This window comes from Falco rusticolus, chromosome 8 (genome assembly GCF_015220075.1).
Source record: "Falco rusticolus isolate bFalRus1 chromosome 8, bFalRus1.pri, whole genome shotgun sequence".
In the NCBI taxonomy this organism is placed as follows: domain Eukaryota; kingdom Metazoa; phylum Chordata; class Aves; order Falconiformes; family Falconidae; genus Falco; species Falco rusticolus.
This window is the reverse complement of record NC_051194.1, coordinates 29,661,106-29,686,121: the sequence shown is the minus strand read 5'-3', so window position 1 is coordinate 29,686,121 and position 25,016 is coordinate 29,661,106. Positions and strand designations below refer to the sequence as shown.

Genomic DNA, 25,016 nt, shown 5'->3' with positions numbered 1-25,016 from the left:
AGGCATTAACAGGGACTTTCTGCTAGAAGCCTTTGTTCTTTTGGAGAGCCACTCCTCTGGGATTTAGGCTCCCTGGTTGGCCACTGTACCCAGCTCTCCTGATAAGACAGCAGGTGGATTTGAACAGCAGCCAAAGTTAATAACCTGCTGAACCAGGGACAGGAAGGATAGTAGCAATTACACAGGAAACATTTTCATTGAAGGAGTATTTCTCCTTTGATACTTCAAATATGAAAATTGATATTCATAGCCACATTCTACCTAAGGAATGGCCTGACCTAAAAAAGGTAATAAGAGTTTAGATATTCAGTGCCTTATGTTATCAGCAGCTGTTTCTAGCAGTGTAATTTTTGAGAGCAATGAATGAAGGGTTCTGTTGTAAATATCTCTAGGTTTTTGTCTAATTTGATTCTGTTTTCAGATATAAGATATTTGTACTGCATTACTTTGCAAAGCAAGAGTGCCGGTAAGAAAGGGTTAGAAAATTGGGCTCTGTTCCCTGCTCTTTATTCAGTCTGAAGCAATTCTTACATTTTTGCTTGGTTTTTTGAGACCTAAAATTGTCAGATGGTTAGGTATAAACTCCACTTTCCTGATAAAACCAGACCTGTCAGGTTCCCAAATGATACTCACTTTTGTTCTAAGTAAGAGAAATAAGCAAATATTAAATAAGATTAATGTTACCTGAGACAAAAGTCATTCACTTCTTATACCCACAGGCATGAAAGTAATTAACTTCAATGGGAGTGGGGTCACTTTAAGTACAGTTAATTATGATGATTGTTTTACTTTTTTACTTTGTTACTTTTTTCAGTTACTGGAAAGAAGTAGCATATTGTATTAAAAATACAAAATCTCAGCTGTCAGAACACTGAAGCTATAAGTCAACTTGTCTTAACTTTGAATCTTTGCATGGTAATGTTATTATTCAGTGACATAAATTAATTCTTGTCAGTAATAATTTTCATGATCCTGTGAAAAGTATTTGAGAAGGGAAAGTGTCGTTTAGGTTTTCATGTAATAAATCTAATCCTTTTCTTAGATTATCAAAATCCATGTAGTCATCTCATTCTTAATTAGGTTTTAGAGTTATTGCCTAAATAATTAAAATCACAATTCAATATAGAGATATCTGATCGCTTTTTGATTCATAAAGGATCACATCTCCAATGCTACAAAGTGTACTGAAAAAAAGCACATTAAACTATATTTATATATAGTTTATACACACATACATAAAGAAATATTTGCAATTAAAAATTGCATTCAGATTTCCAGAATAGTTAATTTTTATAAATCTTTATTGTTTCCATTCATCATAAAAAAAGGAGAGTAGAAAAGAGAAGACCTGAATTGTTCCTTCTTTCTTTATTACGAGTCTGTGTTGGTTGTAGTTTGAATGAACATTCTCTGACGGTAGTATGGAACCATTTGATTTCATTGTGCCTGTCTTTAACGACAAAAGGTTACTATTATTTCAGCCATGCTCTTAGGCATCTGGCACACTAACTGAAACTCTGTGTCACACTGTACATTTCTTTTAATTATTTTGAGGTTAATGATGGCAAACTCTCAAATACAAATATATATTAGCTGTATGTTTCTGTGATTTTTTTTTTAAACATGACAGTCCGGTATCAGTTCAATATTAGCTAGAGAGCAGCTGGAAAATGTAAACAGCATATTAGGAAAAGTCATGAGAAAACCTGGCATTAAGAACATACATAGGATGATTTCTTCATTATTAGTGAAAAATAACATCATTATGCATAAAACCTCCTGGAAAGGAATTTCTGTTTCCTGATTTACATGGGAAGGTCTTATGAAACATGTATTTGAACTTCCTATTTATAATAATTAGAGCTTCTCAATGAAAAGCTCATATACACTGGATTATGTAGGTGAGAAGACAGATACTTTTTAGAACAATTATATCTGTTTTAAACAGATAGGAGTTTAAATATCCAGACTACAAAGACAGGTTACTCTTGCTTGTTTTAGATTTTGTTGTCCTTATTTTGTTGTCCTTGTTTGTGCAATATCCCTGTAAAAACATCTACAAAATTCCATCGTTCTGATTTTACATGATTTAAAAAGATTTTTTTCTATATAGAGTTAAAAATGCATTAAATTCACTAGATAAAATCTCTCCAAGAATCCCTTAATGTACAGACATACATCAAGACTGAATTTGCTATTGTTAGACCCTGTAGGCAAGGGTTACATTTATTTAAACACTGATAAAGAGGCAAATACCAAATTTTTAGAAGTTGATTTCCACCTGGTAGGTTTTGTTTCTTCTGTTCTAAAGATTGATTGATTCAGTGGTTTATTAATGGGCCTACAATAGAAAACAACCCTCAGAATTCCCCAGAGTCCTTTGAAAATTCAGGCTATTAACATAGTTCTCTACGTCTCATGCATGGAAAACGGATGAGGCAATCCTAACATACACATAGCATTAAATTTTTCTTTCTTTATTTCCAGTCTTATAAATACTGAACCTTGAATCTAGAAAATTCTATTCTCAAGATACTTATTTAAGAGCTTAGGGATCCATAATAAGTATAAAACTTCATAGAAATAAATGTGAAATAAGTATTGTCAATACATCCAACTGGTAGCTGAGGGGAAGAAAAAATAAGTTCAAAAATAGACTAGTGAGTTTCTCTATTGCCTAAATGCTCCTTGAGCACCTTTAAGGTACTCGTTTTCTGTGCAGCTTACAATTGCAGTTAGCATGGAGCTAGTGAAAACCTGAAAGTTCTCATTAGGTGTCATGCACAAAATGTTCCCTAAATTTAAAAGTTCATATATATTTATAAAAGCCTGTAGATTTATAAATGTAAATAAAATACACATAGCTACATAGCTAAACATGGGTAAATAAAACATACATAGCATCAGTCATTAGCATCTCTGGCTGAAGACAGGAGGCTTGGTTCTGCACAACCTACATTAGGAGAGCTCACAGTGGCATTAATTAATGATTTGTTATCACAGGAAATTCAGGGCTGTATTCAGATTTTTTACAGTTCAGTGAAAGAAATGCCTGCTTTTACTCAGTTTCATTTTAAATGTGTCTTTACAGGAAGATGGGAATTCTGAGCATTGTTTTCAGTCTATTATGATATTTCAAGATTTCATTTATTTCTAATTTGATGATTTATGAAAGTAAAAGGAAATCAGCATCTTCCGTAGTTTGGGGGTTTTGGATAAACAATTTTTAATCTCTGGAAGAATCAGTGAGCATCTGAGCTTCTCCTTTTTAGCTTCTCTTGGCTGTTTAAATATTAATAGGCAAGAGGCTGACCTTCAGTCCTGCTGCTGAATCATGGAAGCTGAAAAGTGGAATCAATACACCTTTGTGCTAATGATTAACTGATCACAGATTGGAAAATTGTCAGCTCAATTTTCATATTGCCAAATACTTGATTTATTTTTTTCTGTGTTAAAATCATTCCAGTTAGAAACTCAATATATTAAGCAACTTCATTGACTTCAAAATCGGTTACTTAAAGATGTTGTTGAACTGGGAACTAAAAGTTCAGATCTACAAACACCATTAGTCCAGTCCAGTTAAACTTCACCACTTCTGAAGTCACTGATGCTGCTCATAGGCTCTGAGCTGAGCATATGTGTGTTTCTCCTGAATGAGGTACTGCAAGATTTAAGAATTGAGATTTTTATTATTACGGCAGAGTGCTAACTAGCACTGGCTTTTTCTTCTTTCTGTTTTTTCACAGAGATACGGATATGGTGGATGGGTACAGCTGGATCATCACTGCAAGGTTTGGGCTGTTTGATGCTCTCAGCTGATCTTGTGTTGCCATCAGGAATACAAACTCACAGTAAATCTATTAAAAAGCAAAGTGGCAATAAGATTGGCTATGTGTTTAATACAGATTTCTCTAGAAGTCTTATCTTCCATGAGAAAAGTAGGAGTGTGAGGTTTATTGGCAAGTGAAAGGCAGGCTGGGTCTGATCTTGCTTGACCTTTTTATTACCATCCACTACTAACTTTGCAAAGGCACTTCTGAGCTACGTTAGTACAATTGGAACATGTCTTCAGGCGCTGTGAGTCTATGCTAACATTCAGAATCCATCTTCCTGGTACTGAAGTTAGCACAATACATGTAATTTACTCTGATGGGGACAGAACTGGTTTCTTAGAGGCTTGATTCTGATCTCAGAGCAGAGCATATTGGCAGTAAATTCAGTGACATTCACAGTTACACAATGTAAAACTTCTGAACGTGAAGTCAAAACGTTGCAGTTTATCTTTCGATTAAACCATTAAAAAAATTACCAGTATTAGTGCTTTTTTTTACAGGAGGGCAAAAGGACCTAAGAGAGGTAAGGTTGATATGGCAAAATAATTCCCTTTGTACATCACTATTTACAAGTTAACTGTACCAGCTAGTTTTAAAGACGTTACCTCTGTTACCATATAATAACTTTGGCAGTCAGATATCCCCGTCTATCTGAAACACCATCACAAGAAGCCAGCTTCCTCCCGTGACCTGTCAGCTCCCCACTCCTAGGGATCTTGGAGAGCCTGTCACTGCAAATGGCATTGGCCTCTGGAAACAGGGAGATTAGAAAGATGGCATTAAAAAAAGGTCTCAGGAGACCTCAGTTCACTTTCCACCTCACTTCATATGTACCCGTCCTAGCTTGAAAAGCTTCATCTACATGTAATTGCCTACCGCAGGAATGTTGTGAGTTGTACAGAAACAGAAGGGGTAGAAACAATGCAAGATACTAGCTAGATAATTAAGGAAAAAGATATGAAGACAACAGAGGCTGCATAGTCAAGAGCGGTATGGACAATGTGGATATAGTAAGCTTCAAGACAAAAGATGCAAATTTAAAAGCATGTGTAGCTCAACAAAGAGTGTCAGCACATAACCCACCTAAAGTATTTGAAAAGTTCAAATAACTGGCTAAACCCAGCTGTGTTATGTAATGGCAGGCTGTATTAAGTGTTTTACAAGCGTTATCCTGTCTCCATCTTCTGACATTCAGACATGATCTCAGTGTAGGAAATTCATACAGAAAACTAGAGGGATAAGTGAGAGAGAGATTTAGTACTTAGCATTTTCAGGGTGACAGTACTTCTCCCTATTTGGCTAACCTTGTAAAGAAAATAGTACCCAGTCTTCTTCATTGTTTCTTTTTTGTGACTTGGGTAATTTATTCATTCTCTGTAGAGATTCAGCTTTTATTGTCTTTAGAGAAGCAAGACTTGCATCTTAAAGGTAACCAAAGTATTTAAATATATAATGCCTGTTAATTTCAGTCGAACTAGACATTGCCTCATCCCTTTCTCATTTTGCAAAATCATACTTCTTTGTATTTGTATATATGCTTATATTAATGGCAGAAAGCTGATAAAATGGATACAACAGTGTGTCTGTTTATTGCAACCTAATGATATACACACTGTAGTCATTCGATAATATGTAAGGCTATGCTGTCAAATGCCTAAGAACCATTTATGAGAAAGGACCACAGAATATGAAGGTTGGGACCAAGATATTACACTGAAATTTCAGATCTGAGTCTAAGCAGACACAGGAGGGAAGAAGAAGCCACTTGCTGAACCAAAGTGTAGATGGCACAGGTACAGGAAGGAGAGAATTGTTAGAGATATTTTTAGCAGCTCAGATGCTTGTTACAGGTCTGATGCTAAAATTCCTTGCTAAAAATAGTTTGGAAAGGAACTTTGTGGCAAGTCAATAATAGCCTTATATACTCGGTAAAGAATTCTGTCTAGCCTACTTCTGTCTGAAAATGTAGCATTAAAAAAGTGCATGGCAAAATAAAATCCTGTTCAGATATGTGGAGCTGAGGAAGTTAACTCTTAAGATTAAAAAAAGCAAAAGCTTCTCGTATCATTCTGTGAAGAAGCATCAGGGTCAAACTGGAAGAAAATAATTACATGCATTTTTAAAGAAGTGCAATTTGGGATGTGACTCAGTACTTTAGTGATGGGATAATTTTAGATGTAGCTTGCTGAACCAAATCAGCCTGATGGACTTAATTCTTTAATATCTCTCTCTTAATTTCCATATAAATTAATTAAAGCCTTAAATATCAGATGATGTTTACCATAGGGATGGAATAGAATAGAATGGTAGCATTCTTCAGTGATGCCCTTAGAAAACTGTGTGAATTATGCAAATAAAAGTCCCATGTCTCTCAATTTTTAGCACTGCATCACTTGCTTTGAAGCCTGAAAAATTTTTACCTGATCCATGTTTCATTCTTAGTACTACAAAAAAAAAAAAACCTCTGAGAATTGTTTCCTAGTTGAGGTGTCTGGGTAATTTCTCATTTTAAAAATATCAGGTACGGATTAGTGGCAGTGCCTAGAGACTACAGCAGTATGACTCGCTTCCCAGTCACAGTGTTGCTGGACCAGATCTTTCTACCCTTACATAGAAAAGCACAAATCTATTCAGATAACCATTCTTTGCTTCTCTGCATAATCAAGTTTGTTGTTGCCAGCATATAATTCTGTGAGCTCAGCCTTGACCTGTAGCATGTTCACAAAGAATCACTTAATGCGAATGAAAACAGCAAACTGTTCAACTAATTCTTCAATGAGAACAGCACATGGCTTATTAGAAACCTTTCCTGTATTGCAAACCCTGTTGCAGGTTTATCTCAGCATTTAAGTATGAGCGCTGTCAAAGCTGCAAGTAAAATTACAGTCTGTCTAATACTGTTTTCAGTACTAGCGGAAGAAAATATGTCTGAGCAGGTCAGCTGCTATGCCTTAGCCATGTCTGAGGAAAGAAGTTGCCAGTGTTCACAGGAATACTCCCAGTGGTAATCCAGTAAAGTCTGCACAATTTGTGTGTGATGCAGTGTTCACGTGTACCCTGTCTTTAACCACACCCCAAATATTTTTCTGTTTATTAGGCAATCTGCAGTAATGCACTGATCTTTTTTTAATGTATTGGAGTGTATGGCTAAAGTAAACCTTTCTGTCAGGTTGGAAAATCAATTTTACATGAAACTGATGTATTTTACCAGAGGTTGTTATCGCTGACTGTAATATTTTGAGTAATTTTCACAACCTGTGATATAGCTAACAAGTAACTTGACAGTTTGCCAAGGCAACACAGTTAGATTTGTTGAAGAGACCATTAAAATATTCATTAGGGCAGTATATTTGTGAATGATGTATGAAGTTAATAACAAATTCAAGGTTAAGTCTGACTTCTCAGAAGGAGGGACAGAAACCTAGCTCTGCGAGAAGTACTGAAATTTTATTAGTTACTTCTGTTTTAGCATACTAGTAGCAAATACTCTGATTTAGCAGGGTTTTTATTTAGAAGAACTGACAGGATCCTAAATAAACCAATTTTATGAGGCAAAGTGGCCTCTGGAGAGAGAGAATTCCCTTCCCAGAAGGGTCGGAAGACTGCCCTGTGCTTAGCTTCTGTTTGCTGTGAAGGTGAAGGAATAGCTGCTGTGTTTTCTCATGTGGTTTTCAATTTTCAACTGCAGTTGCAGTGGGTTCTCTGTCCAGTACAGCTGCTGCATGACCACGCTTACCCATCCCAAACACACAGGGTCATGTGGATCTTCTGACTTCCATTCATTTCCATTTATCTCTGTGGTAGGTTCAAGCAACCAAAATGTACTCAGGCCTTGCAGGTATTGGGGAATTTTGTCTCATCAATTTGTGCAAGTGTAAAGACAGACAGACCAAGTCTTCCTGTTGGCTTACAAGTCCATAGAAGCATGCGGATACCTACAACCGTAACAGACAATTTACTTTGCTTAACGTGATGACACTGTGCCTGTTTAGCCTCTTTGGACAATTGACAAATTGACCAAAAATTAAGTTTAAAAAGGATTTTTTAAATGTCCTTTTTAAGTAAGGGCATCTTTAACTATGTTCATAGTTAACGAAACAGTATTAAATTTCATGAGCTTTGTTTTAAACTTTGGAAGTTTGGAAATTGGTGGCTATGGGGAAGGTATTACACTAATTCAGGTAACAGTTTTATAGTGTGTTTAGGGGTTTTTTTTAGTGTGGTTTTTTTTCCCCAAATACAAATACTTCAATAATTCTTTTTTTCCCAAGGAGAAAATATAATCACAAGACAACATAATAGGTCTTTTGTCTCAGTATCAGTGGTGATATGAAACAACTGGACTGAAATTAACACAGTTGCACAACCATTTCTGTAGTTACTAGGATCACCATGATGCTATTGACTTTAAAAGAACACACACATGGCCAAGGGGGAAATTTAGCACAGATTTAATTACAACCTTTTTTTGAGGTCAAAATTTGCTATGGGGATAAAATTGGATTAAGGTACCTGGTATCTTTTCCAAACAAATGTAGAGTCTTATGCATTGCAAAAGAAAGGGGATTTTTTTATTATAAAGAATTAAATCTGAACTGTAAATGACTGTTTTATTAATGACTATTTTAAAATAGTCTTTGGTTAAAAATACCTACTGAATAAAAAGAACCAAATTCTGTCAGTTTCTGTAGGGAGCACAATATAGTCAAGTGACTATAAATTAGCATGTACTACTTAGTCACATTTATAATCTATGAAAATGTCTTTTCACAGGGACAGGCAAAGATGATGAAGGATGGAAAGGTTTTTAGAGTTATTCAAGAGAACTGCTGGGATCCAGAAGTACGGATTAAAGAGATGGACCTATCAGGTACCTCCATAAAGGAATTTAAATCATTGTGTCTCATTTAGAGTAACAGCACCTTCTCTGATAGTGCATCTGAAAGTGCTTAATAACAATGTCAAAATTAAAAGGTTAAGCATACTGATTCATTAGTTTACATCTGTTGAAAGTCAGCGAAAACTGATGTGCTTTATACTCAGACTCAAATGGGACATATTCCCGTAACTTTCCTCATTTTCAGTAGCAAATTATTCCCCACATGAGCTCATAAATTTTGGTGGGACTTTTAAGACAGTAAGGAACAAGTTGACATAAATAAGGAAAAGGCAACATACATTCCAGGTATAGAAGTGATATGCATAAAAGAAAAAGCCCTTTTGTTTTTGTTCTGAATGTTAAGTTTACTCGCAGGATGTTTTTTAATGTTTGTTTCCTTTTCTCATTTTTTTTTTTTCTCTTTAAATGTTGCAGCTTCATTCTGTGTTTTTGCTAGATGGCTCTGAGCCTAGAGAACTGGTAGAATTACTTTCTCACAAAAGATAGTTTTCCCAATTTAGAAAGAAACTTAAGCAGAAGCCAAATTTGCAATTTTATTTCCTATCAAGTTAGTTACATGCCACTAAATAAGGTCTGTAAGATGGGAGACTGTGGATGAGAGAAGGAACTGTAATCTGATCCAATTATTTTTTTTTAGTTCTTATTAAAACTAATTCCAAATTACTTTTGTGAGAGAAATATTTATTTTTTCTTAGACTGAGGCCTGAATAATTCCTATATTAGTTTCTCAGTAGACATAACTTGAGTATTTTCTCCAACTTTTCATAAGGAATAAACATCTGAATTACGTCAAAGAGCAGATATAAGCAGCATCTTCATGATAATTGTTTCCTTCTTTCGTGGGATAGCATGTTAGGAGATACTTTGGGTCATTCTCTTTATGGAGGTTTACTGCAACACATAACATCAGCCAATTTGGGAACTCAAGGGCTGGCAGGCAATTTATGTAAGCACAATTTAAATAAGTTTTATCTATCTTGTTTTCACCCTGGAGAAGCAGTATTTCAAACTCAAACCATTAGACATTTAATGGGAATGCTGGAATGTCTTTGCAACCTCTCTGAAATATGCTGCCGTGACTACACTGTAATCATTCACTGAGTTAGCTGAGGGATTTTGGGGATTACCATGTCACTTAGCCACAGTGTTGATCATAAATAGCCTTTGGGCATCTTTCCCTTTCAGGTATTTCCCTCAACACTAATGGCAAGTCTCTACAAAACAATACTGCCTCATCTGTTTGCTGTAGACAACTGTAGAATTTCCTGTAGAAAACACAGGAGTGATTTTTTTTTTCAACGTTTTGCAACAGTTCTCCAGAAAAGAAAATGTGTCATAAAGCAGACACCACATATTTCTCCACAAACTAAACAGTGCTTACTTGGTTAAAAAAAAAAAAAAAAAAAAAAAAAAAAAAAGCTAAAACTGTGTGTTAGAGCACCATCTGGTGACTTGTGCCATAAAGATGTCCCCTTTTATTACAGCACTGCAGAGATACAGGCATCAGCCAATTAACTGTAAAAAAAAAAAAAAAAAAAAGTCATAATGTTTTTCATTCTTACATTCACCTAACGATAAAGACTATAGGCTACATTTAGTTTTTTTCTGTTTATAAAGCTGTAGCCACTTAGTTGAAAGACCATTGCCTGTAACACAGGCTGAGGTAGATAATACCTAAAATTTTAACCTCCAAACATGGCATAACTTTGGAACAAAGGTGCAAGGAGTTTCCCAGCTGAACAAAACTAGTATCAGTCACTGTAAGGTATTATTAACACAGAGAGATATCTTACAGCTTGATTGCTAAAATGCTTTGTTTGTGCAATGCCCAAGAAATCTTGCGAGTAATAAGAAATTTACCAAATTACAATAAGAATTACAATAACAATAAGAAATTTACCATTGTACCAAAGAGAATAAAGTAGTTCTCATAATCATATGTCCTAGGTCTATTTGGTGTACAAACCTGTGTCTTGATCAGCTCAATAAAACAAGCTATCAAGATAATTCAATAAAACAAGCTGTAAAGGTAATTAACATCATGATTCTGTGGCACAAATCATTACAATTCTGTTGGAGAAAATCTTTCAGTTAATCCTAATCGCCTTTTCTTATTTTCTCTTTTATAAAACCCTCTGAAGACAGAATAAAGTAGTGGGTTTTCTGTGCTGATTCTTCTTCTAAAGCTAGCATCTGGAATGTTCAGCTTGGAAATCTACCTTTAAGGCTTATGATAAATTTGCTCAGAAGTGTAAAAATGGGTTGAAACCAGATACAGTACTTATTGTGGAAAATATGGTAAGAGTTCTTAAACATACTGGTCAAGTGTCCAGTAGCATATTGGTGGATAATACAACATAGGCTGTACTTTGGTATATATATAATTTTGTAGACCTAATCATTAACCCAAATCCATTGCTGCTGTATATATTAATCAGATCTTGTAAGAGGTGCCTGAGTCAGCTTCCCATCTTGTTTCCTATGTAAAATACTGAGAAGGAGGATAAATTATTTTGTTAAATTTGTTAAATAAAAAAAGAGTGCTTTGGCAAGGTCATTGTCTTAGAAGAAATTCTCCTAGGGTTTTTTCTGCGATCTTTTGCATTAGTAGTTTCATTACTAACAACCAAGTTCAATTTTTTAAAGCATGACAAAATATGTGCATAAATATTACAATCAGACCTAAAATAAAAAAAAAGTATAGTTTTACGTATAACTATTTAGTGAAGTCCTAATTATTGTTTCTTGTTAATTCTGTTGTTAATCTGCTAGGTTTGTTGTGTTCATTCCTGTTACCCATCACATACAAAGTTACGGTATAGATTTCTGTTTGAACGGAAACCAAGCAACACAGACTTAATTCTCTCCATTGCTAACATCAAAATTATTTGTAAAAAAAGATTTTCTTACAGTTACAACCTCAGCAGTCCAGACACAGCATGAATGAAACCTAACACAAAATATAGCTTTGGGGAACACTTTAGAAAACATTGTTTGACAACCAATGTTAACATGACATTGTTTATCTTTGAGGTGATCTACATATTATTTATTAAACATATATGATATACTTGACCCCCAAATAAACTTAAGGTACTGTATTCTGTCAGTTTAGCACCACATTCATTTATGTGAGTAACATTAAATTGCTATTTTAATTTGTTGTAGATGTGCATGCCACATCCTTCAAAAATGAAAATACTTAGTTTCACAAATAATCTAGTATGAGTATGAAAGTGTTACTTTTCTTTCGACTTAGCAAAAGTATTCCAGTCCTAATAAACAAATACACTACAAGAGTTATTGCCATGTTCCTTAATTAGAAAAAAAAAATATTCTATCCATGTCACTGTTAAATTAGTCCTTCTTACCATTAGAGCTTTTACCTTCTACCTTTCAAACCAAAGTGCTTGCTTATTTTTAACATTTTATAAAAAAAAATAATAATAATAAAAAGGAAACATTAATAATTGCTTTTTCTTACTCAGGAGTCACAGTCCAAGTCCTTTCCACAGTCCCTGTAATGTTCAGCTACTGGGTAGGTTCCTACTAGCATATTCTGTAATTCATATGTTACAAAATTATTTAAAAATAAATGCATCCTCCTATAAATTAGATGATTGAAGTAGTAATTAGAGCACTAAAGTAAATGGGGAATTGTTCTGCTGTGAAAAACAAAAGATAAAAAAATAGTCAAGCTGTCAGGAGAGCCCACAGGGTGTCCTGGAAAAGCTCCACTCTGGGGTACACTCAGTAAGAAAGAATGAGACAATATTTGTTCTGGGGACCCTGTGGGGATAGCTGGAAACATGGAGAGAGAATTTACACAGCATGCATCCATGGTAGACATATATGTACAGATTCTATGGAAGCTAGACATGAATCAATATTTTCTCATGAAAAAAAGAGTTAAAAGATACATTTGTGGTCTTGTCCCACTTTCTTTTAAATGTGGCATGGGACTTATTGACTTAGAATGCTTTGAATCTTACAATTCAGTAGCAATTTTGAATCAACATGTTCCCTGCATGGTGATCTTGAATGCATCAAAGAAATAAAAACAGTCTGAGAAGAAAAATCACAGTAAAATGCTGTTCTAAATACATTCTCAATTTCACTATTTAGTTATGTGTACAAATTGAGTTGTTACATGTAAACAGATATGCTACATTAAAAATCATTGTGTTAAGCCCACATATAAGCAGTAACACTGATGTTCAGAATTTCTTGTTGGGTGACATATCTTTAAAATTTTATTCTGGTATTTATGAGAATATTTTCCATTAAATATATATTGGGGGGGAATGGGAAACTGGTTGTATGGATATTGCAGTTCTTTTCTTAAAATTATGACTGTTACCTCCTTCTAAACATTAGAGAGGTTTGCTCCAGTTTTCTCTGTAGAATTCTCAGGTTTCAGCATCTCACACTTATGTTTATCTCTTCAACTCCAATAATAGGAGAGTAAATATTCATTGGTATGTTTAAAAATTATACACTGGGGTTTTTGCACTGGGTTACGCAAAACCAGAATACTGGTTTATACAGAGGGCCAGGTACTTAAGAGCCTCAGCAGCCTGGGCTTTATTACACTCATCCTGAGCGGCAAAGGCAACAGCAGTTGGAAAAATATTCAAGACAAGAAGCAGAACTGCACCCAGAGGTTTTAAAGCGAGGCAGAATTTAGCCCTACTGGTTTTCACCTATTCAGAACTCTAAAGTAAATTTGAAGTTCAGACTCTGTCTCTGAATTGTTTGCAGTGACATTTATCCAATATCTTCCAAAGGCGATAACATTTGAGAACTATATTTCAATGTACCATTCTGCTTAATATCTTACCAGGCCAAACCTCAGGATACTTTAGATCTAGCCCAGATATTAAATAATGATTTAGCTGCTACAGTAAGAAAGTACCCCAAGAGGTTTGTCGGCTTGGGTACGTTACCTTTGCAAGCTCCAGACCTGGCTGTGAAGGAAATGCATCGCTGTGTGAATGAACTTGGATTTCCTGGAGTACAAATAGGATCCCATGTCAATGAATGGGACCTGAATGCACCAGAACTGTACAAAATTTATGCTGTGAGTAAATTTTTCTTTCCTTATTTGGGGAAATTCTGTCTAAAAATATCTTGGGACATATTTTGGAGTATTCTGCCTGAAAATATCTTGGGACACATTCAGTCATCAACTAAATTGTATAGGTACATTGAAACAATTAAGCCTTCTAACCTGCTTAGTGATCAGAGAGATTCAGCTTTAATTATATATGATAATTCATTGTAGGATATAGTGATAATAATACAGTATAAAACACTCTGAAACATACTTTATAATAATGAATAACAAAATCTTTTTATTATATGAGTTCTCACTGTAGAGTTGCCTTCTTTGTGAGGATAAGTGCAGTATCAAATAAAGCATTTCTGCACTGTTTGCTTTTGGGTTCAAGTTACTGTATCCAGTCCTGTTGAGATAATTGATAAAACTCCCTGAGATTTTCAGAGACACCTATAGAGCCAAAGTACCATACAGAATTACACAAAATGGATCGCAAGTTCCAAACTGAATGTATTGTTTATTAAATGGATTTATAAATTGCATTTCTTAAACAGCCTGAGGTCCAGATGAGGGTGGTCATTTGTCTCAGTTATGGGGCTTAATCAACGTACAGTCTGTATCTGTTTCACAGGTTATTATAGCTGTCAGCTTGAAATTGATCCATAGAGGTTATTTTTCAGAAGGCTGAATTTATTCAAGGATTCTGGTAGTGCAGCATCTGGACTATTTTTTTTTATGGTCATATACAGTCAGTTATCAGCTTCCACTCTTGGAGGTGCATATGTTCACAGAACCACAGCATGGCTGGGGTGAGGTTGGAAGGTACCTCTGGAGGTCATCTGGTCCAAATCCCTCCTCAAGCAGGGCCACACAGAGCCAGATACCCAGGACCATGCCCACATGGCTTTTGAATATCTCCAAGGGTGGAGACCCCACAACCTCCTCTGGGCAACCTGTGCCCGTGCTCCATCGCCCTCACAGTAGAAAAGTGTTTCCTGATGTTCAGAGGGAACTTCTGTGTTTCAGTTTGTGCCCATTGCCTCTGGCCCTGTCACAGGGTGCCACAGAAAGGAGCCTGGCTCCATATTCTTTACACCCTCCCTTCAGTTATATATATAAATTGATGAGATCCCCGCTGAACCTTCTATTCTTGGGACTAAACAGTTCCAGCTCTCTCAGCATTTCCTTATAGGAGAGATGCTCCAATCCCTTTTGGACTCACTCCAGTAGCTCCATTTCTCTTTTGTACTGGGATCTCTCTCTTATACTATACATTCTTCAGCTTATGTTTAACACATGTTGGTAATAACTTCTGTCATTTTTAGAAACATCCCTGTGTAATAAAGATTGTGAAATGAAGTCATGTTTGATAATTAACTTTATCAATCTACTGAGCCAGTTACTGAATTGCTATTTTTGGTTTACAAATGTAGATGGCAATAGCTCCCTATAACCCCAAAGCTGCAGCTTTATTTATGCATGTATGGGTAAATAAAACCAAATTTTTCAAATGTGTGATAATCTCCTTAGCAACAAGAGGAGGTCCAGAAATATATCTGACAAAATGAAGCAGTTAAATCCTGGTTAAGCATATGAATTACTCTAATAACTGTATGTTTAAATTTAAGCACATAGTTAAATTACTCAGTCAGAATCAGAACCCTGTATTCCTTTCCAAAGATGTCAGTCATTCTGGAAAACTTAATATACTTGAATCGAGATGGATTATTGATCAGAATACAGCTAGATTTCAAGCTCTTGGGGTGGATTAGGAAGAGTTTTAACTATTTTTTTAGGCCAGGCAGAGGGCCAAAGGGGACAAATGCAGTGCAACTGCAATGAAAATTCCTGAAAGCAGCTGGAACAATTCTGCAATACCATCCTAAAATGGTTCTTTAAAACGTTATGAGAATTCATCCTTATATGCGTAATGAAACCAAAATAATACTAGTTTGAACCAAGTTTTATACAGAAGGAGAGCTGACAAACACAGCTAGAAAAGTGGGTTTGTACCACATTAATCTGAGGAACACAGGCTTACTAAAAAGGTATCATCATCAGTGTTTCCAATCGTGTAGTCTCAAAAAGAACTTCGAAACTGAGTGAGGGCTTCAGGATATGGCCCAGAGGAGTAAAAATAACCAACTATTGCTTATAGTTCTTACTTCTGGGCCTATTTTCATTACTAGTACTAATGCTTAGTACAATTTTGCAGGTAATCTTGGAAGCATTGGCTAAGAACCAAGATACGTTTTGGTATGATTAGTCAAGATTCCGATTTTTTTCTTTTTGCTGCAGGCTGCTGAACAATTGAATTGCTGTCTCTTTGTGCATCCCTGGGACATGCAGATAGATGGAAGGATGTCCAAATATTGGTTTCCCTGGCTAATAGGTAAGTGCATATTTACTTTGCTTAATCTGCATTTATGAACTGTCCGTGGATTATGCCCAGAAGATTATTGCAAAGGTACTAGTAAAGAGAAAAACTACATGACTTTTCTGTAATTATTTTTTTTAAAACAAATACTATGATTAAATCTGTTGTGTAACTTGAGCAGTCATTTTTTTAAGCTTGTTCAGTTTGTCTAACTTTTAAATACCTAGAAATAAAAATTATTCAGACTGGCAACAGAATTTAGTATTCTTTTTTGTCCGAAATACAAAGAGCAAATGACTAGGGAAAAGTGAATTGTCTCTGAAATCAGCTCCTGCAAAATAATGTGAGTAAATGAAGGAGTAGGCAAACCCAAACATTACTTCCTAGAATTTCTTATATTATTTCTTAGGAATAATATAGAGAGGAAGTAAATCTAAGTTCACATCAACTGTAGCTGAAACAACGTGTACTTTGAAAGCTCCCCACAAATGCAGGGTACTATCTAGTTTCTCTTTTTTCCCCATCTGCTAGGTAAATCAGGACAACATTAAATAACGCGAGGTAGGTTGTACTGTTACCTATAAATGTTTAGACCTGATTCCACCTTCACTTATTCTGTTTTGCATTGTTTTGTTTTGCACTGCCTCCAATAGAGGTGTTTTGAAAAACATACACTATATACATATAATATACGTTCTGCAATATACACCAGAAAATCTTAGTGTCCCAATCACCAGTGCATTATCTTAATATCAGTTAGTCTTTATCAGAGCAGACTCAACAAGATTTAAAAAGAGACTAAATTTATTGCTTAACATACTTAACATAACTTAACATAACATAACATAACATAACTTAACATACTTAACATAAGTTAAATACACTTAACAAAGTGTAATTAAAAGATTTTCCTACTAAGCCTAATAAGGCCTTGCATCTGAGTGTATGGTAAAACATTAATGAAAGACAACATTTTGAGCTGGATAGGTGTTGTTTTTCCCATAGATGAGGGAAACTCAGTTCCTGACTTCAAGCTGGATGTCTGAGGTTAGCCATCTAAATGGTGTGATATTATAAATGTGTCAGGTGTGCTGAGAAACTGAGGCCTGATGTAGGAACCTAAAATGCTGTTTGTTCCTAACACTGGGCATCCAAGTTATCCAGTGGCAAAGAGCGAGAGAGGTTATTTCCAGACTGTAGAAACTGGCACCATGTCATAACTCAGCCCCAAATCTATGTTGGAGTAATCATCAGCATACCTGTCGCACTTCCCACACAAAAGAAACCCAGAAGGACAGGTGAGAAGAGGACGTGGCATATTCCAGACTTGCCTTTGAGCTGGGATAACTGGGGAATCAAGCCTGTACTGCACATTTCAGGACATACCCAACCTGCCTGCCCGCCGTCCTAGTGGTGTAGGACAAAAACTGGGCTTAGAATTCAGAAGGTCTTAGCTTCCAGTCCTGTGTGCTCATTTCAGTTAATGTTCAGTTCCTTGTTCCTTTAATAGAAATAATGTGTAACCTTTGGCAGCTGCTCTGTAACTATTACTTTTTTGGTAGGCACAGGGCTAATTAAAGAAAATAAAGATAACATTTCAAAGTCAAATAGGAAGATAGAAAAAATAAAACTATCATACAATAAAACTTTTTTTGTTCATAGGCATGCCAGCAGAAACAACCATAGCCATTTGCTCCATGATTATGGGAGGAATTCTCGAAAGATTTCCTAAGCTGAAAGTTTGCTTTGCACACGGAGGTAAATAAGACACTATGTGAAGTACCTGTTCTTTATTTGAGCATGCTACAATTGTATTTTCTGCTATGCCAGCTAATAGGGTTAGCACTTTAAGCCTGCCATCAGCTGAGTACTACTACCCCAAAGAAGATAAGCTGCCACGTCGGCTGCTTGTATGAACACTCTCCAGCCTGTTTCAGCCAGTGTTTGAACTGTTATAATAGCCTCTAAGGGAAATGAAGAGGAAGGGAAGACAGGAGATAGTTTGGGGAAAGGGACAGGGAAGCAGCAGGAGGAGTCTGGGCATCACAGCAGTGAAGAAGTGGGGACAACAAAGAAAGAAGCTAATGAAAGGGAAGGAATGAAAAATTGCTGGTTCAGAGCACTTTCTTTCTAAATAGCTTACCATAAAACTTACACATCTCTGTGGATAATGTGACTTTTTTAGCCCCTGCATATTTTCAGCTTGTGTTACTAAAAATTTCTCCTTGCAGGTGGAGCTTTTCCATACACAGTGGGGAGAATCTCCCATGGATTCAACGTGCGCCCTGATTTGTGTGCTATGGATAATAAGGTGGATCCAAGAAAATACCTTGGTTCATTTTACACAGACTCTCTTGTCCATGATCGTGATGCCCTAAGGCTGCTAACAAGTGTAATAGGAGAGGTGAGTTCTAATGCTTCCAGAAGCAGGTGAGTCATTCTTTATTTAATTCTCTATGAAACAGCAAAAGGAGAAGAGAAGAAAAGAGGAAGAAGACAGCTCATTCACCCAGTAAAATCAGACGCTGAGCTATTATAAACTGACATGTTTCTCCCATGTTGATAATGCTTTTACTATATAAAGTTATTGAAATGGTGGTTTTAATCCAGGAAATCATGCTCTGTGAACCTTAGTTCAGTGAGGCTAGTTCCATGTATAAGTTTGGTCGGGATGGGACTGCAAACAAAGACTGCTTCATTTGGAGCCTTGTTTTCAAATGGTTTAATTTTCAAAATCAAGTGTATACTTGTAAATGTTCAGGAAGGGGTTGAAGATGACATCACTCATGCCAAGCTCCAATGGATCACTACAAATCAACACGAGAGACGTATTTGTGTCTTGATCTCTGGACCTCATGGGGTTTTTGCAGCTAGCAGGCAGATACCTGCCAGGTGTCAAAAACAGAAATGCAGGCTCTGACATTGACTTTCTTGTCTTAACAACTGTATTCCTGTTTCCTGCATGTTCATTTCTAGTCTCACATACTACTTTCTCACATATGGGGCTGTTGCTGTCATCAGGGCCTCTTTTATGACCAAAGTTCACAAAGACAGCTAAGCCAAATATTTTCTTTCTCTCTACAGAAAAGTTACTGTTAATTGCCCATTTTCACCTCTAGCAGAGTGAACAGGTTACTGCAACAAATCTGTATTAGAACTGGCCAAGAAATGACTTGCCTAGGCCAGCCAAAAATAATAATGCAGAGCTCTTGCTTTCTTTATCATGGTACTCTGAGCCTTTGAAACCCATGGGTTCTCAGTTTGTGCTGCACAGGAAATCTGTGTCTTTGAAACTGGACTTCTACCTGCAGCTCCCCTACAGTAGTTGTGCCTTTTACAAAAAGTTTGCATTTGAAGATCCGTGAAACATTCAACAAGGTGATAGCACAACAACAGCTTGAAACAATACTATAGAAAGTTTTTGTAAAGTGTATATGTATGTACACATACAGTGACACTACAGCTCTAAGGAGAAGAGAGAGAATACCTCTTAAGTAAGTCCACCATGAACAAAAAAATAGATTTATGAAAGGAGCCCTATAAAATGTGCAAGGGAATGACCCTGCAGCCTAGTTCTGTTAGAAACAAGTAAGATAAAACCCAGGTCAGTTTACTTGTCGAAAGATCTGCTAATAAGCTGTTAGTATTGGAAAGTTCTTATAACATTAGTGGGTGTTAACTTGGGTGGCATTTGTGAAGTTCTTTTCATATGTATAGACGTGTTATAGCATATTTTTGGCAGTGAGAGTTCATCTGTGTCAGGGATGAAGTTTTAGGCACCGGGTGTGTTACTAACAAAATACTATGGCTCCAGCCCAATATGGATTTCTTTTAATTTCTGTTACCAACCTCTAAATAGTAAATATATCATGGTCAACAGCCCATGACTTCTTACCTTGAATTACCTTTTGAATCTAACTGTAGCTTACAGTAATCAAGTGGCTTTAAGTACTTTTGCAATAGGTTTAAAAAATTTTACCACATGATGTGCACTTCCATTTTACAGGACACCCAAGGGCTTAAGGAGTAACAGTTCAGCTCTTGTCTTCAGTTATCTCCTTTACTGAGACGTCTCCCCAAGTCTAGACCATGTTCATCCTAAGTATATTCTCATTCTAAATGCAGTTATAGTACAGAGGGATGAGTCTGGCTCTTGAATTTTAAATTGCTATGCTTAGGTGGTCAGATTCCCTTCATTATTGCCAAGGAAACAAGATCACTCGCCTGTTTCTTTTTTTTCATTTTAAAATGTTGAGAGACATGTTTTGCCATTGTTAGAAAGACCTTGATAAATTAGAATCTGTGTGACTCAGCGTAGCTGAGACTCACAAGTTCTTTTTCTGTTTTGATTCTGTTAGGCTAAACTGTAGATGTCAAGAGCAAAGCAGGAGAGCAAGTACAACAGGATGCTTAATCCATTGCTGAAAAACTTAACTTTTTTGTTGTTGTTGTTTTAATCTGTATAGAATGCAAGTCTCAGAGCAGTTCTGCTTCAGAGTAACAAGTTCGCTTTGCATCTGAAGGCTGCTCTAAGCTATGACTGTTGTGGGACGGCTGCTGTCTCTGCACCACACTCAAACTGTAACTTCTCTGCATTTCTTCCTAGGAAGTGACACATAGACTCTGGCCCTTAATCACAATTAGTCTTTGCAACTGAAATTTAGTTGTTTGAGAGGGAGGTTATGGACTGTAATTGGATAATCTAAAAGTCACTCAGCAATAGCCTCTCTGGTGTCATTTGTTTTGTCAACAGACTTCTGAAATTCAGTTTCTTAATGCAATAAATCTGACCAGTGTACTACATGGGATGTTGGAGTCATCGTTAATTCTCCTCTGAGTATTCTGAGCTCAAGCAATGTAACATCGGGTGGAACCCCAGTGCTGAAAAGTCACGAGTCAGGTCCCAAAAACTTCAATGCTTTTAACATTCAGAAGAACTTGGGGAAAAAAGTACATTTTCTTTCTCTGTTTAATAGCCTAAGGCATTTTATCCTTGAAAAAAACATTCGCATCACATTTTCAAACTTTATAACCATGAAGATTAGAAAGTCCCCTCTTTCCAATGAGAGTTGATGTTCTCACATAATACTATTACACGAGTCAAAGGCTTAAAAAACATCAAATATCTCAGTGTTTTCAGTGCAGTCGTGTGTTAGCAGGGTAACACATACAAGATTAATAAATGCTGGGCTAAAAACAATGTGATTGGATCTTGGGGACACTGTAACTTTGCAAGCTGAAGGTTTGAAATAGGACAGCTCTCTAGAGTATAGCTAAGAGCTGTGCAGGAAGGGCATCAGTGTATGTAAAGATGTGCTTAGTCATGGCTTCAGGTCTTTAGGGAACAGCCATTGCCTGGCATGAGAATGTAATTTGTTCGATTTGAGCTTATGAATATTAACATCCAGTGACAGCTGCGATGAGTCATGCACGTTTCACTTCATCCCTTCTTAGTTTTGGGTGCAGGTTAATTGGAGCCTATCCCAGTTAAAGGAAGCAGAAATACACATTTCTGAGAAAGAATTTTGGAAGACTGCAAAATTGCTGCAGTCCTTCACTCCCCCCATGATGAGATAACAGGAAGTGAATACAAATAAACACAAAATCCCTAATGATGCTGGCTATAAAAAGTGAAGAACTGGGTTGACAGGGGGTTATATGATTCAGTGTATCTCTACAAAAACTTTCCCATGGAGATTCCCTCAAGAGCCATCACCCACAGGTAAAACATTCTCTGGCCAGAAGCTGCAACTGAACTGGCTACAATCTGGCCTTTTTCTGAGATGTATCCTGATAGTAGGAAAAAAGCTGAGATTCAAGGCTTATACAATTTGTACTAATATGAGGACAAACTCATGTCTGATACTCTTTGAGATTCATTTTAAGATTCAGCTCTCTATTACTGTGAAAAAAGTTCTGTTGAGTAGAAGGGTCCACAGAGGTTAGTCATTAGCCGGTTGTTCCTTTCTAAAAGGAGAGATGCACTAATCAAGGCATCAAACTATAAGTCCTCTAGAGAAAACTGACTTTGTTGATATACTTTAGAATAATGTAATAATACATCTATTTTGCCGGGAGTATGCTGCAGAGACTTCACAGGAGTTCTCTGAGGCTGACTGCTAAAGACAGTTATTGCAACCCCCATTTTATGGATGGGTACAAAACTGAAGCTCGGAGAGTATAAATGAATAGCCTACTATCACTAGTAGCAGAGCAGTAATATTGCTTATAATTTTTTCTCATTAATTTACAGTTCTTAATTTTACTGCTAATGAATAGATCACATGAATAGCTGTGAAATACTTCAGAGGAAAAGAAAAATAGGATTGAAATAATATATATATATTATTCCAATGAGGGCATGGGATTTCTTTCTGCTTTGGTATAAAGGAGGTGTAAACAAAAATGTACAAACCTTGCTGGCTTACTTAACCTTGACTAATAAACAGCTGGGCAGACACTGTGTTTCCTTCTCCTTTACTTAGAAAACCATTTTCTTATATAAACCTAGTATGCTTATTGGTTGTTTTGTGTTTTTTTTTTAATTGGCATACATTTGTTTTTCATTTCTGAAGAGAATGTCTTGGTATCAGATTGAATATAAGAGAATGGATTTACCTGCTTAAAAGTAGACACATCCAAATATATTTTGTTTAATCTACACTCAGATTGATTTAGTAGGCAGAGGGTATAAATCCTCCTTGTCTAATCTTAACAGTAAGACTTCTATAATAAATTGTAACACAACAATACAGGACAGAACAATAGAACGGGTATCTCTTGTTTGGATTCCGTGTTTTGTACGGTCTTTCAGACGCTCTCGGGTGACATCTACTGGAGGTAAAAAAAAAATTAAAAAGCAGCAGATGACAAATAAGAACGAATCATTTCATAAAATAACTGAATTTTGTTTTCTTCATCCTATTTCAGTATTGGTAACTGAGTTCAAATATTATAACAACAGTCCAAAATTCATGAGCTTGACTTCAAATTCATGAGACATTTAAAAACATACATTTTTAATGGAAACTGTGGTTTTCAAATATTCATGTCTCCAGGAGATGAAGCTTAAAGGAGAATAGATTTTTGATAAAATCAAGAGTTGGCAGTGTGCATTTTTGAAGGTAGATAAAATCGAGAAATATCATTTCAGTGTGAAAATGAACCTCTAACAATACAGACCTATTGAGGAGCTGCCTATTTCTTTTCATCTCTGATAACAGAAATGTTCCATACAGATTTTTATTGAATTTTCTTTTCACTGACTTGCTCTCAGAAACAAATCATATCATGTTACTTATATTCTCAGATACATGTTTCAAACACACAGCTACTATCCAATCACACTTCAAAAAATACATTAAATATCCTAAGTGAGATATTGGTTTTGTTATTTGAAGCTGAATACTAGTTAAATTAAATATTTTTTATTTAAGTGATTGTAGTAATTCTACATTGTACCGTGTTTTAAGTAGTATCACATTGCAATTATTGCAGCTTCTAAAGTTTCACACAAAAGATAATTTTGATTTCTTTGTATTTTTTATTACACGTTCTTCTCACATATATATATAATTTAAGTTTGTGTGTGTATGTGGGGTCAAGAATTTCAAATTCAGGAATGCAAATCCAAGCATCTTTTCTGAGTTTGGTGGAGAGATTCTTAAAGGAATGTGTCAAAAGCTCTCATACGCATTTTGGACTGCACACAAGAGTGCAGAGCACAGAGTGACCATGAAAAAGAACCAAAAAGTAAAAAAAAAAACATAAGGAAAATTCTGTGTGACCTTTATTGGCTATTTAATTTATGGCAACACTTAACCAAGATTAATCACTGTATTTTAGGTAAGCTACTTGCAGAAGCAGTGTGAGTAGCACAGGGGAACAACAGATGCCTTTTTGTTGTATTTCAAGCCAGCACCACAGTACAGAAAATCAATCTGAGCAGGAAATTACCATTTGTGTTTTATTCACCTGAGCAATCTACAATCATTCCAATCGGCCTGGGATTTGCATTTTGAACTTTCTGTGTATCAGAATAAAGATACACCAAACTTTACTTAGACATCACAAAAGACATTAAAAAATACCCTGTACTATTTTCAAACTTAGATTCACCCAATAAACTCTTGAGTCATTGTTTTCAAGCATTGGTTTTTTTCTAATGAAAATTGAAATCCAAAGATTATCTTCATATTCACTTTCATATTAATTAATCCAATTTCATAATTAGTCAGTCCAATATATACATGTAATTTCCTGCCCCATGGTTTATTATAAATTCCAGAAAGCACATGCAACTATATTGTTTAATGTTACTACAAAATGTACGTGTTTTTTTATTACCAGGACAAAGTTATTTTGGGGACAGATTACCCTTTTCCCCTTGGGGAACTGGAGCCTGGAAAACTGATTGATTCAATGGAAGATTTTGACAATAAACTGAAGGTATGATCTTTACCTTTGGGTTTTTTTCCCATCCTTTTTAAGCCTCTGGTTTTAGATGTGAGATAAAACACTGAAAAATCAGTGCAGTTCACTGATTTCTGCAAAGACTGGAAAAGGTCCTTTAGTCTCTTTGCAGCAGTTCATTTTAAAGCATGAGGAGAACCATTTGGGTAAAATACAACTTAAGCACGCACAAACATTTATATGTACTTTGTTTTTACAGGATAAACTCAAGGCTGGAAACGCTCTGGAATTTTTGGGTCTTAGCAGAAAACAGTTTGAATAATTATGAAGATATAAAAGAGACCAAACTTTGGAAATAATGCTGAATCCTTAGGGATACTTCTCTTTGCATGTGCAATTATACAGGGGGGAAATAAATTTAACAAGTATATTACA

General features: G+C 35.8%; 1 protein-coding gene across 4 annotated transcripts; it reads left to right on the top strand.

Moving 5' to 3' along the window:
• Positions 1 to 127: 127 nt before the first annotated feature.
• ACMSD (aminocarboxymuconate semialdehyde decarboxylase) lies at positions 128 to 25,016 on the top strand. 4 transcript variants are annotated; one of them, XM_037397152.1, is made up of 10 exons: positions 129 to 287; positions 3,747 to 3,791; positions 8,607 to 8,703; positions 12,222 to 12,271; positions 13,577 to 13,813; positions 16,091 to 16,184; positions 17,832 to 17,927; positions 18,401 to 18,573; positions 24,519 to 24,617; positions 24,841 to 25,016. In XM_037397152.1, exons 1-10 carry the CDS (start codon positions 231 to 233, stop codon positions 24,901 to 24,903), a joined length of 1,011 nt encoding a protein of 336 aa, XP_037253049.1. In that variant the 5' UTR covers positions 129 to 230; the 3' UTR covers positions 24,904 to 25,016. The 4 variants fall into 4 exon arrangements, with proteins under 4 accessions (XP_037253053.1, XP_037253049.1, XP_037253051.1 ...); XM_037397153.1 differs by lacking the exon at positions 129 to 287 and adding an exon at positions 303 to 378; XM_037397156.1 differs by lacking the exons at positions 24,519 to 24,617; positions 24,841 to 25,016 and adding an exon at positions 20,776 to 23,021 and having other exon boundaries at positions 128 to 287.

Coding starts and splice junctions, on each gene's coding strand:
- ACMSD (XM_037397152.1), top strand. CDS start 231: ATGAAAATTGATATTCATAGCCACATTCTACCTAAGGAATGGCCTGAC. Junction 12,272..13,576: donor CTGTAATGTTCAGCTACTGG/GTAGGTTCCTAC, acceptor ATATCTTACCAG/GCCAAACCTCAGGATACTTT. Junction 13,814..16,090: donor AACTGTACAAAATTTATGCT/GTGAGTAAATTT, acceptor TTTTTGCTGCAG/GCTGCTGAACAATTGAATTG.